We start from the raw sequence: 18,774 nt of genomic DNA on the forward strand, positions 1-18,774 counted from the left end.
TACACGTTTCTTTAACCAATCACAGAAAGCGCCTTAGCAAGAAGCCAATAAGACCCATTTTTTCTTTAATTTTCAAACGTGTTTTAAACTTTGATTTTATGATACAGTTTCCAAAGCTGTGCACACATTTCTTATAACCAATAGCTTAATTCTAATAAAATATCCATGCTAAAACATGAGGCAGTCATTTGCTATATAAATATATTATATAAGTCAAAGATCAATTTTGTTTTCACTACACGGAATGTTGAGTAAAAGAATATATGTGTTTTCTATTATAACTATGTAACTATAAACCCTTCAAGTTTGATGATGTTTACTTGTCTGACGTAGCAAGTTACACACTAAGAACTTTCCACCGCAAAGGTAACTGAATATAACAAGAAAAAAGTCTCAGGGAAATCGTGATACGGCAAAAGTTACAGATATTAGTGTTTTTCCCGATACCGACTGTTGCTGTTCCATCAAGAGTTCCAGGCGGTTACGCATTCAATTCAATTTCTCTGTAAATAGGAAACGTTTTTTTCAGAATGGGAGTTAATAAAATATGCATGTGGATGTGTTTTGTGTACATTTTATCGGATTTCAAATCAAAAGCTGATTCTAAAGGGAATAATAATATGACGAAAACATTAACGGCCAATGAGGACAGTATGTATTCTCTATCAAATTATTTTATTTTGTATTTTAATTGTACTTTTTTGTCTAACACTTATCTTTTTATTATATGTTTTCTCTTTCAAATTATTTTATTAGCTAATTAAAATGTAGATTTTTGTCTTATTTATTTATTTATAATTTTACAAAGTATTGTATAACAGAAATATATCAATTGTAATGATGCGTTGAGTATTTTAAAATTCTTTCACAAGTTAATATCATACTACGAAAAGCGCACAAAAAGAGCATAGATACAATTTGAAATGAAGTTAATAATGAAATATTTCGATATTAAAAGAAAGCCGTTTGTTTTAAAAAACCACGCACGCATATTTGTCATGTAAAACAAATTTTACTTAAATACTATAAATATTCTTCATAATTAAATTTGAAGAGTCCATCCAAACCTGATTTAATTTAAAATGGTCGTTTTGCAAAATTTCAAAATGTGTTCATTTTAATGATTACATTGCGTGCCTCATGCATCTCTACTCTATATTAAATTTCACATATAAGCGTTCATATTATGAAAATCTACATAATAATTAAAGCCTTATTGTTTCAGAAAATTCGTTAACAAGTAGATTTCGGACTGTAAGTAATATATCAAGTGAACAACGGTTAATGACAGATTTGCTACGGAAGTACGAAAACTCCGTGCGACCAATTTACAACTCTTCCAAAGCAGTCGGGGTTGGTCTAGGGCTTACATTAACACAGATTCTTGATTTGGTAAGTTGGAATTAGTTCGTTTAAATGCGTGTTTTCTTAATTGATTTGTTATATTGATCTCCAATAAAAATGTTTCTAGAAAACAAACAATCAAATATTTTTGTAACTCAAATTAATGTTTCAATGAAAACAAAACTGAACACTTACAATTCTTTTAAAGAAAATGCTTTCTCATTTGATGAATTGAATCTGATCTAGAAATAACAATAAAATAGATTTATAATTTAAATGACTGATTTGTAAAACAGAACACTTAATTTTCTAACAAATATATATTTAGTAAAACTGATCTGAAATTAAGTCAAAATGATTTTCCTTTTCTTTAAGAAAAATACAAAAAAGAAGAGAAAATTCTATTAGAATATTGTAATTATTTTCACACCGCACTCAGTATTGATTTCTTCAGCGTTATTATTATCATAACTATCAATATCTCTTTAAACTAAGTTTCTTTCCGAAAATTATGCAAGCATACCATTTAAAACAACAAAACGGTTTGAAAAGAAAGAGACGTGACCGTGTTTTTTTATTATTGAAAAAGAAAATACAGAAATTGCTTAAATAAACCTCATATAAAGGCCAATGTTATAGCTTTACACAGTGCCTGATTCAAGTGAATTGGTCTACAATTGGCACATTTTCCATAAGTATTTAAGAGATATTGATAAAAGCAGTAGAAATGTACCATTTGGATAATATCAAGAAATATATCTGGAAACAAAATGTTGATAAAGTTCTAAAGTGATTTATTATATACATACATATGAGTAATAATAATATTTTCTTCTAGAATTCTTTATTATCTGCTTTATATTGATATGTTATATTGGATCACGTATATAGCGTTTACCTATAACATCAATTATTCTTTTGTTTTTCACCTATAAGACGTAGTACTCTCAACATAATTTTTATGGTATTAGACACCTCTTATTAAAGATTAACTTACTTTAAGACATTAGTTTATTGTACGCATCTCATCTTCTTTTTTCCAGAAATATCAAAATTTAGATATGAGTAAAAGTCGTTAACTCTTTTAGGTACAGATTGAGGTAAAAATTCTAAATTCAGTGACATCTTATGTACACCATTTAGGTAGTGGTATTTCCATTAATTAATAATATTGATTAGATCAGTACCATACGTGACAAAAAACACCGAACGTATTAAACATTTACTGATTAAATAACCATATGGATGTTATTTAAAATATGTAGGTTTGATGGTCTAGCCCATAATGGAGGGTATGCAACACCATAAATAATTAAGATTGTTGTCGCAGAAGTAAGGCACGTTTGTCATAACTGCTTACATAACAATCACTCGTGTCAAAATTCCTACTTGAATGTAGTATAATATATATGCAATCTTTAAAAATGCTTTACATCTAAATTCTTTTTTCCCTACTATGTTGATACTAGTAAGTTTCACATGTTACATCAAATCATAAAATGATTGAAAAAGGGTGTTGCTGGTAAGAGTGGGTTAGGCATTCTGATATTATATATCAATATTAAACAATAATTAATTGTTGTTAAACAAAATATTATAACTCATCATGTAAATGTTCATATCAAGCACTTTGTAAACTTTGTCTGTAAGACGATAATTACGAATGTCAAAATGATACATTTCTATTGCATTTTATAAATATTTGAAATGCTTGTAATTGAGTCCATTGAAGATTAATCCATGTAATCAATAAAGATCACATGTGTTAAACATTTGCTCGAGACACTTGTGAACTCCCATCACGATTTGCATCATATTCCTTTTTGCAATATTTTATATACGCTTTTTCAAAAACCTTACACGCTTCAACAAATGTATGCTAAATATTAACGTTACAACTAAAACAACTGTATTCATGCGATTTTTGTGTGCTATGAATATGCCAAAAAGCGGAAGGAAACAAACAAGGTCTTAGGCACTCATGATTGCAACACATCTTTTTCTTGCCGTATTTTATCAATCAACCATTTCACAATATCTTAAACGCTAAAAGAAATGTATGTAAGATACTAACGTTACTGTTGACATAATTGTATTCACGCGAGTTTTATTTGTGTGCTATAAATATACCGGAAAACGAAAGATTACAAACAAGCACTTGAAAATGCTCTGAAATATTGTGGCCAAATTTATTACATTGTGAACATTCATTTTTACATTTAATCTATTCAATTTGTCCGTTTTGTTAACACAATTCGTATCTGAATAGATGACATGCAATGTTCTAAAAATATCAAGATATTTGCAAAGCTTCTCTAATCCAGTCAAAGTCAGTAAAGCAAAAAAATTTACATCAACTTCTTGGACGCATTTGATTTCTTTTTCATGGTTATTAAACACACTGCTATTTGACCTCAGGATAAAGTATCTTTTGCTTCCAGTTAATATTTGCATATACGTTAAATCCCGTACATTACAGCCAGTATACTAATTGTAGTCCGGCATTGACGTGGATTTTAAGTAATCCTTCAGACGGGTTGGTCATGATTGGAAACTGCTTCATTTGCATATTATCAGAAGTCAGCAATCCACTCCAATTTAATCCGGAATGGTTCCGATGATGAATAAGACTAATGAAAAGATAAAAACTGTTCTCTTATGATTTACGTGAGACTTTGGTTCTGGTGGTTTATTGCGTACCATATCCGTTAACTTAAGGGGAAATATTTTCGTTTCAAAACTTGCTTTGGTATTTTATTACGCTTTGACGACTTGGTTACTTTATAACCATGTTATGAAATTTCGCTTTTTATAAGTATTTATTGAAAAAAAGAACATGAAAAATGACAACAACAAAAAATCACAAAATACAACCGTCCAACCCACCTCCCCCCCCCCCCCCCCCCCCCCACAAAAAAAAAAATAATGAAAGAAAAAAAAATCCCCAAAACAACAACAACAGTAAAATGCAAACAAAATCCGCATTTCAAAGCATATAACTCATGGAACTATATCAGATATTGTAAAAGCAAACACACTTAAAGGCATTTTCATTAGTATGAAATATTATTATTGATTATAATAGATGATCGAAATCGGTAAACACATTGTTTTGTTGCTTTTGTGTATACCAATTTCACAGATTAATATTTCGTATTAATATTCCGTAGAAATTGTTTTATGTGTATTTTGGGATGCAAAACACCTCAGCTATCGTAAGAAAAGATCTCCACTAACTTAAGGTTTATTGACATGGCGGGAATCGAAAAACTTTATTGTTGTTTTTTATACAACTTTTTATACAGGTATCTTGCTTGCAAAATATCAGATCATTCGCAACCGCTGTTTTACCAGAACACTCATTTTAATTATGTAAAAAGAACTTAAAATTTAAAGCGTAAGAAAACGCTTTTATCTCAGTCGAGCAAAGAAGCTATTTTTCTGTCTTATTGCGAAAATATTGATCTATTATCATTCTTCCATATGTTCCTGTTAAAATGATCCTGTTGTAAGATCGTCAAGTTGTATGTTTAACATGTCCTACATTTAAAACCCGTAACAGTAAAGGCAAAGATAATAGGAGGTTGCGTAAGCAATACCATGCTTTTCATTATATATATTTATTATATATACTTATTTCAAAACGGAGTACTAAAAAACTTGATTTCAGCGTATGTGCTGATGTACCCCATCATTTATCGTAAATTTATTTCATTCCTTTCAACGTTATTTTTCAAATTTTAGTGAATTTCCAATAGTGGGTTTAGTAGAGTATTGAAATACTCTATACTACCAAAATTATTACGAAGACATCAAGCAACAATGTCTCATTTTTAACATTTTTATTGTTGTAACAAAAATGTGTGGTTTTCTTACAATATTTCTTTTCTTCTTTCACTACACACCTGTCTGTCTTGTAGTGTCCAATAGAAACTTTTATCATTTGCTTAAATCTGTGTCAATTTTTGTTGTTTACGTCTGTTCATATTTCAATGTTAATTATATTGGTTTTCGTAGTAAATTCCTTACGAAATTCATTATTTATAAAGCGTTCCAGGTTTTTCATTCAGGAACGCAGTTCATAAAATCGGGAAATTGATTTGTGTGCAGAGAGCAATAAATCGTTGTAGAACGTAATTGCAAATCAAAATAACTTGTAACTAAAAATAGATTTGACTCCCGAAACATAAACGAAAAAAGAGTCTTTTCAGAATAATTAGAAAAAAAATCAAACAGAATATTGTAACCTTTTTATAATAAAATGTTTTTAATTTAAGTATTACTATGTCACTGAGTTCGATGCATTTCAAGTACCTGGGTTTTTAATCAATTACAATTGAGCTGACCAACAAAAATATATTCATACAAATCAATATGACATGATATAAAAATGGTAACATTTATAAAGCCTCTGCTTTTAGACAACCAACATAAACATAAAACTCTGCTGCATATTTTTCTCTTATAAATGATGACAGAGTGATTCATCTGCGATAATGTTTTTGTAAAAACTTTTTTAAACCTTTTTTTAATACAGTGATTTCTATGCACTGATGACAGTAAAACTGATTTAAAACGTCCAATCATTTCTGCTTTACTTCCCTGCATTTATGTGGCTACAAATATCTGTTGGTTATCTACAAATATCTGTCGGTTATCTTTCTGGCTTCTGTCCTCTTACTTACAATAGCATTATTTATCAAAACACTACAAGACCTCGTTTAGGAATGAATGCAAGTTTTATAGCAAGTGTTCCAAGACCGACAGACATAATTATAGTCAAATATCAAGTTTTTCTTGCAGACGTTTGTTTACTTATATAAAATCATCTAATTCTTACATTTGATACTGCAAGCCTTTAGATGAGCCAAAAATATTTCAAGAAAAAACATTGAGGAAAATATCTTAAGATTGTAAGAAAAACAAAAAGATTTAAGATCAAAATAATAATTTGCATGTAATGTGCAATTAATGTCTGATTGTGCAGTATTTATCAGATTTGCATATTTGTACTGCGTGATTAACGCAGTATTTTTGTATATTCTGACCTCGTTTGTTATAACTTGATGCCGTTTGCAATATGTAATGACTTCATTTTGTTCACCTCACAATATTTTACTAATTTGAAAATACATTTTCAAAATTATCATGACAATAAGCATGAACTGGAGGCATGTAAAAAGAGAATAAACTGTCAGGATAAAATAATGATAGGTGTTTGTTTTCAAGTACTAGTATTCAAATAATTATAATAAAATGCTTTTCGCCCCATTTGTAATCCAAATAGTTAAATAAAAAAATCCTTCCCGAATATGACTGTGCCTTTCAGTACATACATAAAATACCGTGTTTTGCTTATTGTAATTAATAAATTGTACTACTTAATAATGTACTGACACAAAGTAAACTAATATAATGCGGATCATAACAACTTTGGGTAGCATAATACTTCAATATTTTCAGAATTGATTAAAATAAACTAATCAAAAGGGATAGTGACTTTCACAGTATTTCAACAATAAGTGACTGCGTGCTAATGTTAAACAATTCTTGAGCAAAATGGACTGTCTTAAAAACTATTCTCAAATGCCAAAGCATCATGTTGAAATATTGAAATTAATTCAATTTCACAATTTTAGAGGTTTCCTTAAGTAAAGTATTAAAAATATTAATAACATGTAAATTACGGAATGACACGCGACATTCAGCACAGCATCATTAGTCTGATATTCCAAGCAATGCCCTAGTACACACGCATTCATCTTCCTTAGATATTGTCAAAAAGAATAAGAGCAGGGTTTTATTGGCCTGATTTTCATATTAAATCATTAAGACTATCTTTATAAGCACATTTTATATTCGCTTTAGCTAAAAGTATTTGAAAATAGCTCGAAAAGTGGTTTGAAGTCCATAACATTAACCACTCGGCCACATGTGTAATTATCGTTAGAAAACTCTGAAGGAAAAAGTCACTATATTTTGAATAAATTATTCTTGTTATCGGAAATAAAACCATGCTTGTAAAATAAACCATCAATTTTACTTGATTTATTTATTTATTTTTATACATAGATACAAGTTACAATCAATAGTCATAATAAAAAGTATATAGCCACCCCATAGTGGAGTTATAAGAGACTGGGTCATTATCAGCAGAAATATATGCGTTCGTATGTAAAGACATTATAACGGATTCGTCTATCTCAGTATAACACACTATTTATGTGAGAAAATATTTAATTGCGGTCCTGTTTTTAGACACATAAATCGCCGGGGTCCAATAAAAGTGTTTAATAGAGATCAATTTATGTATCAGGTCTGTATCATACATTTGGCTCGTATATCATCATGCCTTCTTGGTATATCCCCCATCATACTTAATTTCAATGATTTTACACTATTCGATATATTGCGAGTCTTTTAAAAAAAAGTACCAGACAACTTAAAATTTGAACAGATATTAAAATAACTTCAAAAGATTTTTGAATATCGCTCAAGGAGACGTGAGGGATGTTACACATTTCCATTACCCTTCATGAATTACCCTTCATGTACTTTTACTTGCCTGCACAATTATATTGTCAAATCTTATTTTCTACTTCTCCTTCTTTTGATAAAAATAAAAAATTAGCTTTCATTTTGATGAGTGTTGTCCTTAAATTGTTGCTATTTCTCTAGCTATCTTCTTATTTCCCTTTAAACATCTACAACGATTCAATACATAACATTTTAATTGTAGTTAATATGTAGTATAACTTAAACATGTTAGAAAATGGGCATCGGGAGCAATTTCAAAAGAAAGTTCCATGGGGACAAAAACAACAAACCTAATTATTTTTGTTTCAATGGTAAAACAAAAATTGAAATTGTTTTTTTCTTTTCCAACGCACCTTGGTTATAATATACTGTCTATGATGTACCTTTCATCTAACACGTCTAACAATCATTCATCGTCAACTAAACATCTAAAGAAAGACTTGCTTTTTAAAAAAAAGAAAGACAGAAAGAAAAAAAGCCAATTGTCTGTTACTATTATTTCGTTTTAAGTATCACTTAAGTCATTATCCTGTCCTGTTATCCTGTTATGCCTTGCGCTTTGTCCTATTTTTGTTTGGGGGGCTCCTTGCCGCTGGTTCTTCTTGCTGAGTCTTGGGTGTGCGTGTTGCGTTCATTGAACGCCGCCTTTCCTTGTTGATCTTGTCTATCCTAATATTTACTATTTTGAATAATTAAACGTATGCATCCTTTTGAATTAGTGATTTATAGTCAGTATGAGCATAAAGAAACTCTGGTGGAAAATATAGATCAAATTTGTAAAATGAACCAATTGAATCTGATCCGCAAATGCCTTTGTTGAACAATGCCAGCAATTGTTGGGAACTTTGTTGGAAATGTCGAAATGACAAATATAAAACATTTACAGAGACCTGTATTATTAATTTACATGACAATGAAAAAGTTAGTTAGAATTAAGGGACAAGATTTACTTAATTCGTCACTTGCTTGATATTGTTCCAAAAGCTGTCCAATATTTTTTACATAAACATTATAAAGAGTTTGGAAAGAAACGAATCGTACAATCGTACATTACATTTTAAAGCAAAAATTAAAAAAAAGAGTCTAAAGATTGGACAACAGGGACATGCTAGGGTGAAATGGGTCATTCTATAGGCGGTATAGGTTAATGCAAATTTTCCTCAATGCCCCAAAGCACCCGCTTAAAGTATGATAAAAATAAGATCAACAAGGAAGGGTAGCATTCAGTGAACGAATTTCTCAATACAGAACCTACGGCAAGGAGCTCAGCAGGACAAGTTCAACAATTATAGCAATCAAATGAATGTACAGTGAACCAAATGTGCAAACACGGCTACTCTTCTGGGCAAACAATTGATAGCTTTTTTGTTATGACAAATGACGAAGAGGAAAAAAGCCAATCACAATTAAATATGACAATTTCGACTGAGTCTGACAAGTTGTTTTTATTCAGCAGTAAAATATGATCCCGATGTTATCATTAGTCCGTGTACGTTTAATGACATTAAACAGTAAAACATTTTAACCTGTCCGTCTATTAGTACCATGAAGAGGCTTTAGCTTAAATACACGAATCATAAACTGAATCAAAGAAAATTCTGAAATTGCTGCTGAAAATAGAAAATATGATAGGAAGGATTTATAAGTTCACTGTTAAAAGACGCAAGCAATACAAATCGAAGATATATTAAATCTGATGCTTTTTATGAATATTATATAACCATAAAGTTGTTACATCATATAATCATAAAGATATAAGAATTATCCATCATATCAACATTATATCATACCAACATGTATTTTCAGGATGAAAAGAACCAAGTGTTGACCACAAATGTTTGGATGGAAGTGGTAGGTGTGATTTGATACCATTTTATACAACATTATACTTGACGATATGTGTAAATATAAAAGTTCATATTTCGATTAAAATTTTTTTATGAATGGAAGGGCAGGGTGTATCCAAATAAGATACATTTATTAGATGCTTAATTATATATTTTGTCAAAAAATGTAAATATGTCATCGTTTATAAGCCTTAAAAAGCCAAAAGTTATGAAAAATAATGCAAGTTATGATACATATGCCAATGCAATCACACACTAAGATAATTAAGCCCACTTTTAATTGTCCCGAAGTAATCTAACTTACCTAAGAAAGAAACTTGAGAAACCAAAGTTATGTCAAGTTAATCAAGTGATTCACTATGTATTTTGTCATGATAATAATGTTGAATATAATATTTTGAAATATATGGATGGATATATCATCTTGATTAATTGCATTAATTTCAAAATTAAATCTATACCAAATAATGTTTTTAAACTATGAACAAGGAATGGAAAGATGAAAAGTTGATTTGGGATCGCCGCGACTATGATGGAACAGACAATATCCGTATACCATGTCGTCGGCTGTGGCTGCCCGATATCGTGCTGTATAACAGGTAAAATGATATTTCTGATCCTTCGGGATCATTTAATAGCTGACAATTGAGTACGGCTGAAACCGGTGCTAGGGGGCGTGATTTTGCACTTATTAATTATCTCTCATGAACAGTCTCAATCAAACCGAGTTTGCAATTGTTGTAATTAATGCTTCCGATCGATCACCATTCTTCCAGAGTTTTTATAATAATAACTAATCAATCTTTAAAACATGGATTTATGCACACCGGATGTTAATTTGTCAAGCATGTCTATATTCAGTATCTTCTTTACTACATTTAGAAACAAACATTTGTTTTTCAAAATCGAACATAAATTTGAAAGTCTGTTTGTACCACAATCGTTCATTACACCAGGACGCAGCTTTGCATAAGCATTTTTTGCAACGAAAGTGAGAAAATTCCAAATTGAAAGAAAAATAAATAAAAAATGTTGTTAGAGGTAGGAGTAAAGTAAAGGATTAAGTTGTAAAGTTTTTGTTGATAAATAAAAATCACATAGTAAAGGAACGATAAAATCAAGCAAAAGGCTAACTCATGGTTATGCGATTTTACCCATAGCTTCTATCATTCCCCTATACATAGGTATTTGTACTTAAAGTAGCTCCGTTGAGGCCCACAAAACTATGAAACATGAACCCAAAATTGTTTCTTTCCTAATCAAGTGCAGCACTATAAATTTAACAATCTGCAAGTATTATAGAATGAATTTGAAAATCGATACTCAGTACAATTTGTAGCCTAACTGAGTGAAAAACTTTGCAGTTCTTTCCATTTTTTGGGTCATTTTTAGAAATGGTTATAATAGAAAAACGAGCTGAGGGATTGGTCTGAAAATTTGCACACATGTTATATGCTCAGACTTTTATGAATTGGATAAAAATATTTTCAGTCCTGCCATGTATACAAAAATTAGAGGAGTCCCTTTAATGTGGGTAAAATGCAAAAAAATAAAAAAAAAGCAACGGTATTCATAATTATGCATGTTATGACATATCATTTATCTTTCATTTCAGTGTTGACGACTATACTTCCGGTTACATGCCCAGTCTTGCTATGGTGTATGATAATGGACGTGTATTCTGGGGTCCAGTTGTCAGGTTCCGTAGCTCGTGCAAGATTGACATTACTTTTTTCCCCTTCGACGATCAGGTAAAAATTTCCAGGATAAGCAAGATTCTTTATGAACTGAATAAAAGATGTTAAAAAATAAGCTACACAATATTAAAAAAAACAATCAAACTTGGAAAAAAATCAAACAAAAAACAACCCTTACTGAAATTTAAGAGGAGTAAAACAAAAAAAGAAAGAAAAAAGAATCACGATAAAAGTAATAGTTTACATGTAATGTGTGACTTATGACCGACTTAATAGTTCATCATATTTCTAATTCTAGTTACTTACGCAATTAGGGCTATTTTTGCATATATTGATTTGTTTGTTTATTTACATAAGTTCATACTGTGTCTGCAATGTGAATGTTTTCTTTAGTAACATTATTTTACTATATAATACATTGTCAAGGTTTTTTATGAAAATAAGCATAATTCAGGAGGCGTGCAGATTTTAAAGACATCAATTAAGTTAAATAATGCATGTAGAAATATTAAAGTAGTTTACGTCATTGCCTTTTTAACAAACATTTATATCACGAATATAGTTTTGTAAAACAGGTAAATAATTAAATCATATTTTGATAGGGTAGTATTTCAGAAATAAGGCATCAAAGATTTTATTCTTGAATTTGTATTTCTTCCCTTCCTTGTTGCAACTTGTTGCACGACTATAATGTATAAAACATCCACTTTTTAGAACTAGAACATAGTGCTAATAAAAATCATATTAAATTTAGATATGTCACCTTAAGCTTGGTTCTTGGGCATATAACGGTTTCCAAGTGAACGTCATTAATCGATCAGAGACGGTTGATTTATCAAACTACGTTGATAACGGAGAGTGGAAATTGATTGGTTTAAAGGTAAGCTAGGTGTAGGTAATAGTTAGATATCTTATTCCGGAATATAGGTACTAGTTTAGAAAAGAATGTATGCATAAAAATGCAAGTATTTGAGATACCATATGGGAAATATTTCAAATAATAATAATAAGTCAATATTGGAAAAACACCTTCTCATGTGAAAATGTGTACTAAGTATAACGATAGGTGTTACGAAAATTAGGACAAAAAGTGAAACGAACTTAATTGCGATATTATCCCAAAAAGTCGATTTGATAGGCACTTTATAGTTCGTAATTTAGTCATTTAAAGTTCACAATCACTTGAAGAGTGCACTAAACGCAATTCTGTCCTGTTGAATTGCAATAAACGATTCCTTTTTGTAGATGATAAGATATCATAAAGAAGATGTTTATGTAAATATTTGTTATTAAAAAAAATATTATGTGGGTTTTAAAATAGGATTGATTTTTTGTACTGTTATCTTAATTACTTATTATAACCCCTGTAAAGAAGTGATACAATGTAAAATTTGTAAATTTTGTCACTATATATCTACCTCATTATAGACATACAAAGGTACGCTAGGTGTAGGTACTAGTGAGATTTCTAATTTGGAAAAGAAAGTATGCATCAGTCTTGAACAAAAGCTATGTAGTATAGTAAGTCAATGATTGCAGACCAAAAAAAATCTACTAGCATACAAATTTTGTATCATTTAAGTAATTACTGAATTCAATATTTATAGGTCACCTTTTGGTAGATAATTTCCTTAAAGAACATGGATTGTGACATGTCCGGGGTCCATTCCCTCAATTCCTGAATTGGCGGTTGTACTCTCATTTAGCCAATAATACATACATAGCCAAATAGTTTTTGAGTCACTATATAGTTCTTGTCTGGAATATTGATAAATCGACAGTGAATAAACTTCCGCTCACGTGACAAAATGTACCTAGTCTAGAGGTGCTACGAAAACTACGGAATGAAGGCGAGAGCAACTTAATTACGATATAACCCACAATATTTATTGACTCTTTGCGGTTCGTAATCATTTCAAGAGTGCGCACGTAACGCAATGCAATTCGAATGAAATGCTATAAATGAATCCTGTGTGGTAAATAGATAATAATGTTAAATACATGTTTATAAATTATTCATTATCAAAATAGGATTATGTGTGGTTTAAGAATAGAATTGATTTTCGTACAATTATTTAAATGACTTTACAAACCCATGTTGAAATGATACAATTCAAATTGATACAATACGTACCTTTCCGGAGCAGTAAAGTGCATGTAGTCTGACTTTATTGACCTTATAGAGATGGCGGTAGTCTGCGTATCACCATGAAAATGAAATACAGGCGTTAATTAAGATTCGATAATCGTCCAAAGACTCCATCAGAGGAATAACAATAACACAACCGGAAATGTTTGATATATGATACGCCCAATTACTTTATGTCGTCTGCTGTACTGTTATTGATTTGGCATTGTAATTTATCTTCTGCGGAAATGTATGACTATTTTATCTTAGAGAATGATTTTTATATTTAATGTTTGTGTCTGATCAACAACTACAATTATTTTAATATCACAGAAGGAAAATAAAATGATTTTAACGACACTGCTTATGGTGTCGAAATGTTACAACTATATAATAACACAGTCTGATATTATGAGTATTTTTTATTGTACATTCGTCAGTTTATTGCTCGTATGAAATTTCTAAACATTTTGTACCTGTCAAAGGTTTGAACGGCTATCATTTTATGAATCATGGATCGGCTGAAATATACCAACATTCGTACATCTGTAACAGCGATTGTTGGTGTTGAAAAAAAAACAACATAAAATATGATTGACTACCCGCTAGTTGTATAAATGCTGTAGTTCAGCATAGATTATATAAAAAACATACAATTGCATTCAATATATTATAATATATATTGTAATATCTTTAAAAGTTACTGATATACCAGAAATGTATCTTTTTATTCTTTTTAATTAAGATATTGTTAAAATTATTAAAAAAGGAAAAATGTCTCTGTGCAATTTTCTATGTAATAATAAATATGTTGTACAATTTATGCATGTTTAGGCATTATTAAAATAGTCACACTTTTGTAATGCACTTACACAAATTTAACTGCAGGTCACAAGAAACTCTGTTGTCTACAACTGTTGTAGTGAACCGTTTCCGGATGTTATGTTCTTCTTCCATTTGCGCAGACGCGTGAAGTACTATTTCATGAACATCATAATACCATGTATAATTTTATCTTTCCTATGTTTGGCTGGGTAAGATTTTAATACGGTTCATAATATTATTTTGAAGTCTACTGACTTGTTTGATTGAAGAACAAGTTCTAAAAAGGAAATAAACATACGACATGAACTATAAGCTCAACAATTATTAAATAGAATATGTTTAAAATACCTTTTACCATTTTGCATATTACTGAATTCATGTTATGGGCATGTTTAGCTTTATATTTTGAAAACAAAAATACTGATTTAGATGTTTTAATACCAAAAAAACTGGTTTAAGCAGTAATCAGCAAGAAACCTTGTCCATCGTAACGTACTTGAAAGATGGTTCTGCTTCTTCTATGTAAATATACACTAGTCAATATAGCTGCTTATAAGGATTTGATTTACCTTAGTGTAAAATAATCATATTATTGCATTCCTTTTTTTCAAATTTCACCGATTTGAACATGAATGTTGAACAGCATAGATCATCTTATTCTAGTACTTTATTTTGTTTTGTAAACATTTTCTTCAGTTTCTTGCTGCCACCAGAAAGTGGTGAAAAGATCACACTTGGTCTCTCTGTCTTGCTGACAATTACAGTGTTCATGCTAATGGTTGCTGACAAGATGCCTCAAACTTCTGAAAGTATTTCTCTCATAAGTAAGTCATTTATTCATATTATATTTTACAGAAAGTAATATAATGTCAAAAAGACCTTTTATGTTCATTTTTTATAAATATATGGTGAGATGAAAGTGGTTGTAAATGTTGTTCACAATTGTACAAGTTATTGACAACTGATAATGATGCGCTTCAAATTACTTAAACATTTGGTAATTGGGTACAATAAAAAGAAAAAAACAGTAAAAGTTAACAAATTGAATCGGTAAATGCATAGGCAACTGTTGTCATACATAACACGGCTAATTTCAAATTTAATTGTTTCCAAAATAGAGAAAGCAAGAATCCCCAAAGAAAGTCCAACACAACATAATTGAAAATGTTGCAGGCTCGGTTTTATTGAGCCTGTTCATGGACGGTACTGTAAAGTGCAAACTACCGTCCACGCCCCCTAGCACCGGCTTAAGCAGAATTCAACATTTAAAATGAATTGGTACAATTTTGAATTTTGAAACATCTGCAGATGTGTTCATATGGCGGTTATCATGGAACCTTCAATGTGACACTAAGTGCCATTCCATGAAAAGCGGCATATGGTCCCCAAGTAAAAAAATGCGTGTGCCCTAAACGAGAAAACAATGAGCGGAACTAAATAAAATGGAATTTTGAAAGGGGATCAGAGGTTATGAAGCCTGCATATCACAGATAATACGTCAAAAGACAATTTTAAAAAAGCAGGCCACATATCCTAAGGGTGATTCAACAGTATTCAAGTGAGGAATACTGGAACCACCCAACAAGAAAAAAAGCCAAATAGAAATAACTAAATTACTACAAGCACAACAAATATGTCGTGCTGAACAATCTTTAAGGATCGGAAATATAACATCTCTGATTGAATGTACGGGGTGACTCTTTACAGCCTCCACACGGAACAAACAACGCTGATGTGGCGATAAAAAAGAGAAAGCAAGAATCCCCAAAGAAAGTCCAACTCAACATAATTGAAAATGTTGCAGGCTCGGTTTGATTGAGCCTGTTCATGGACGGTACTGTAAAGTGCAAACTACCGTCCACGCCCCCTAGCACCAAGTTTTGTCTCATGTTTTTAGAAAGTATCGTCAAAATAGATTATGAATGATTTTTTTTTGTAGCTTGATATTTTTCAAATAAACATCTTCTTTGTCCTTAAAAGCGCTATGTTATTCAAACACAAATAACCATGATTATCACCTCCTTTTAAATTTTCAGGTATATATCTTATGGTCGTATTATCCATGTCATGTGTGTCTATCTTGCTTTCTGTCTACATCTTGAGTCTGCATCATCAACGTGGAAGACCTCTGCGATGTCCTCAGTTTATCAAGATCATTGCTTTCTCCATTTTCGCGCCATTACTCTGTCTGAAACTCAGGTCAACCGGTCACGTGACCGGAAAGTACAAACGGCAGGAAAATAAAAGTTCAACATTGTTTAAAAAAGATAAACAGGAGATGATTCATCTAGAAGGGATCAAGGAACATCAGAATTTTGAGGAAGAATTGGACCATTTGTTGTCTGACTCTAGTTTAAATGGTGGCTCTGATCCTGTTCTTAAACATTACCAAGATAAGCAAAACTCGGTGAATGAGTTGATACAATGGTTGCATAAGAAACATAACCTAGAATGCTTGGAGGATATGTCTTTTCAAGAGTGGCGTGATGTTGCTTTTGTTATTGATCGCCTGTTGTTTGTTATTTTCCTGATTGTGACAATAGCGGCAACTGCTGGTATTCTAAGTCTTCGTCCGGAACAATCACTCAGTGGGTTTACAGAAATTAAAATTAAATAGGAACAATTTAGACATTGAATCTAGCGACCTCATTTTATAATAATTGTAGCAAGCAAGCAAGGGAAATAATTTGATCGAAATTCAAACGAATTGTGTTATACTTGATAGTACAAATGAATGATACGTGAGAAACTGTAATATTGAAGGTATTTGACACGCACATTTCAACAGTTAGAACAAATACATACAGAGATTAAAATGTTTCACTAACACGGATAAAATTGTGTATGATTATTTGTTGGGTTTTACGTCACACCGACACAGTATAGGTCATATGGCGACGTTCCAGCTTTACTGGTTGAGTAAGACACTACGTGTCCTTCCGTGCATTATTCCAGGCACCTGAGTATAACTACCGACGGTCCGTAAGCTAGCTGAATAGCTTCATCACACGAAAGAATCCAAAGTCCCTGTCGGGATTCGAACTCACAGAGGTGCAGGACAAGTGATTTGAAGTCAACGACCTTAACCACTTGGCCACGGACATGGAATAAAACTGTTTTAAGAAGAAACCTTAATGTTTTATCTTAGTTAGAGTAAACCATAATTGTTGTTGAGAATGCGAATGAAAGTGTATTATTTCGACACAACATCAAACGTTTACTGCAGAATTCCTTGTTGACCGTGCTATGTACAAACCGCTTATTAAATGAAACGATGTTTAGGGTTGGCTCAGGATATGTATATTTGAGGCAATTAGAGGGTGTTGTTCCATGAATGCTACTAATAGTCTAATAATTAAGCACTATTGAATTCGGTCTGAGACCGACCAACAAATTGCTTTATTATCTTGAAGGTATTGCTTGATTTTATTATTACTGGTTTTACGACTAGTTCACAGATAAATCAATCTTCGATAAATGTTTCGGTGATCTTCATGAGATGTTTGTACCCAGTAAAATGTGATTACATTTACATTTTGCTTACAAAATAATTAACCCGAGCCTAAAGTGCAATAAATAAAGATATATATTGTATGTTACGTTCTGAGATATAGGCAGTCAGATGTGGTTAACGAATGCCTTATAGTGCAATAAATAAATAATGTTCATATTACTAAGATGAATACATTCAGACATGATAAAATTTAATTTTGTCTATAGAATATTTATACTGAGTATTAAAGCGGAGAAAGTAACCTGCGGTTTTGTAATGTTTTGCACTTTTTTTTTGCAAAGTCTATCCTCTTTTCAAATAACATTGTTAAGAAAAAATATCTTAAATGGTCATTAAAATACAAATCAAGAATATGTTTTTGCCAATCACATAACCAACTGTGCATTTTTGGATCCTGATGTCATGACAGTATACTCTATGCTTGTGTGATTTTTTTTTAAATATTAGTTATATATTCAATTGTAATTCTAATTCGCACGGGCAAGACCGAAGTTGGATCGAATATTTAGATTAATGCAATAATGTATTTATGATTGGCAGGTCAATATTCAAGCTATATTTTGTAATTAGATATTCTGCTTATTCAGAAATCGAACCCTAAAACACAGACACGCTTCAACACCAATAGAAAAGCTGCTTTTATATATTATAAGAGTTATGCAGGATATTGCACATTGGGGAAATTAATTATATAAAACAATTGCTTTTATTGTATACATGCTAACTTGAAAAAAGTATTATATTCGTCTCATTCCTAAAGTATGTACATATTCATACATAGAACAAAAGTGTTTGTTCTTCTGGTATCTTTGAATATATTATATTCTGAATTCCATTAGGATATTCATAAGGAAATAACGGTTACATGCAAATCAGAACGTT

At 31.0% G+C, this 18,774-nt stretch overlaps 1 protein-coding gene across 1 annotated transcript; it reads left to right on the forward strand.

The window, feature by feature from the left end:
- Positions 1-457: 457 nt before the first annotated feature.
- LOC132721008 (neuronal acetylcholine receptor subunit alpha-10-like) lies at positions 458-17,474 on the forward strand. Its single transcript, XM_060705257.1, has 9 exons — positions 458-651; positions 1,226-1,392; positions 9,688-9,732; positions 10,218-10,327; positions 11,344-11,479; positions 12,180-12,305; positions 14,442-14,587; positions 15,075-15,202; positions 16,415-17,474. Exons 1-9 carry the CDS (start codon positions 531-533, stop codon positions 16,993-16,995), a joined length of 1,560 nt encoding a protein of 519 aa, XP_060561240.1. The 5' UTR covers positions 458-530; the 3' UTR covers positions 16,996-17,474.
- Positions 17,475-18,774: the final 1,300 nt, after the last annotated feature.

Source organism: Ruditapes philippinarum, unplaced genomic scaffold, assembly GCF_026571515.1.
Source record: "Ruditapes philippinarum isolate M1 unplaced genomic scaffold, ASM2657151v2 ctg1178_1_1_1_1, whole genome shotgun sequence".
Classification (NCBI taxonomy): Eukaryota; Metazoa; Mollusca; class Bivalvia; order Venerida; family Veneridae; genus Ruditapes; species Ruditapes philippinarum.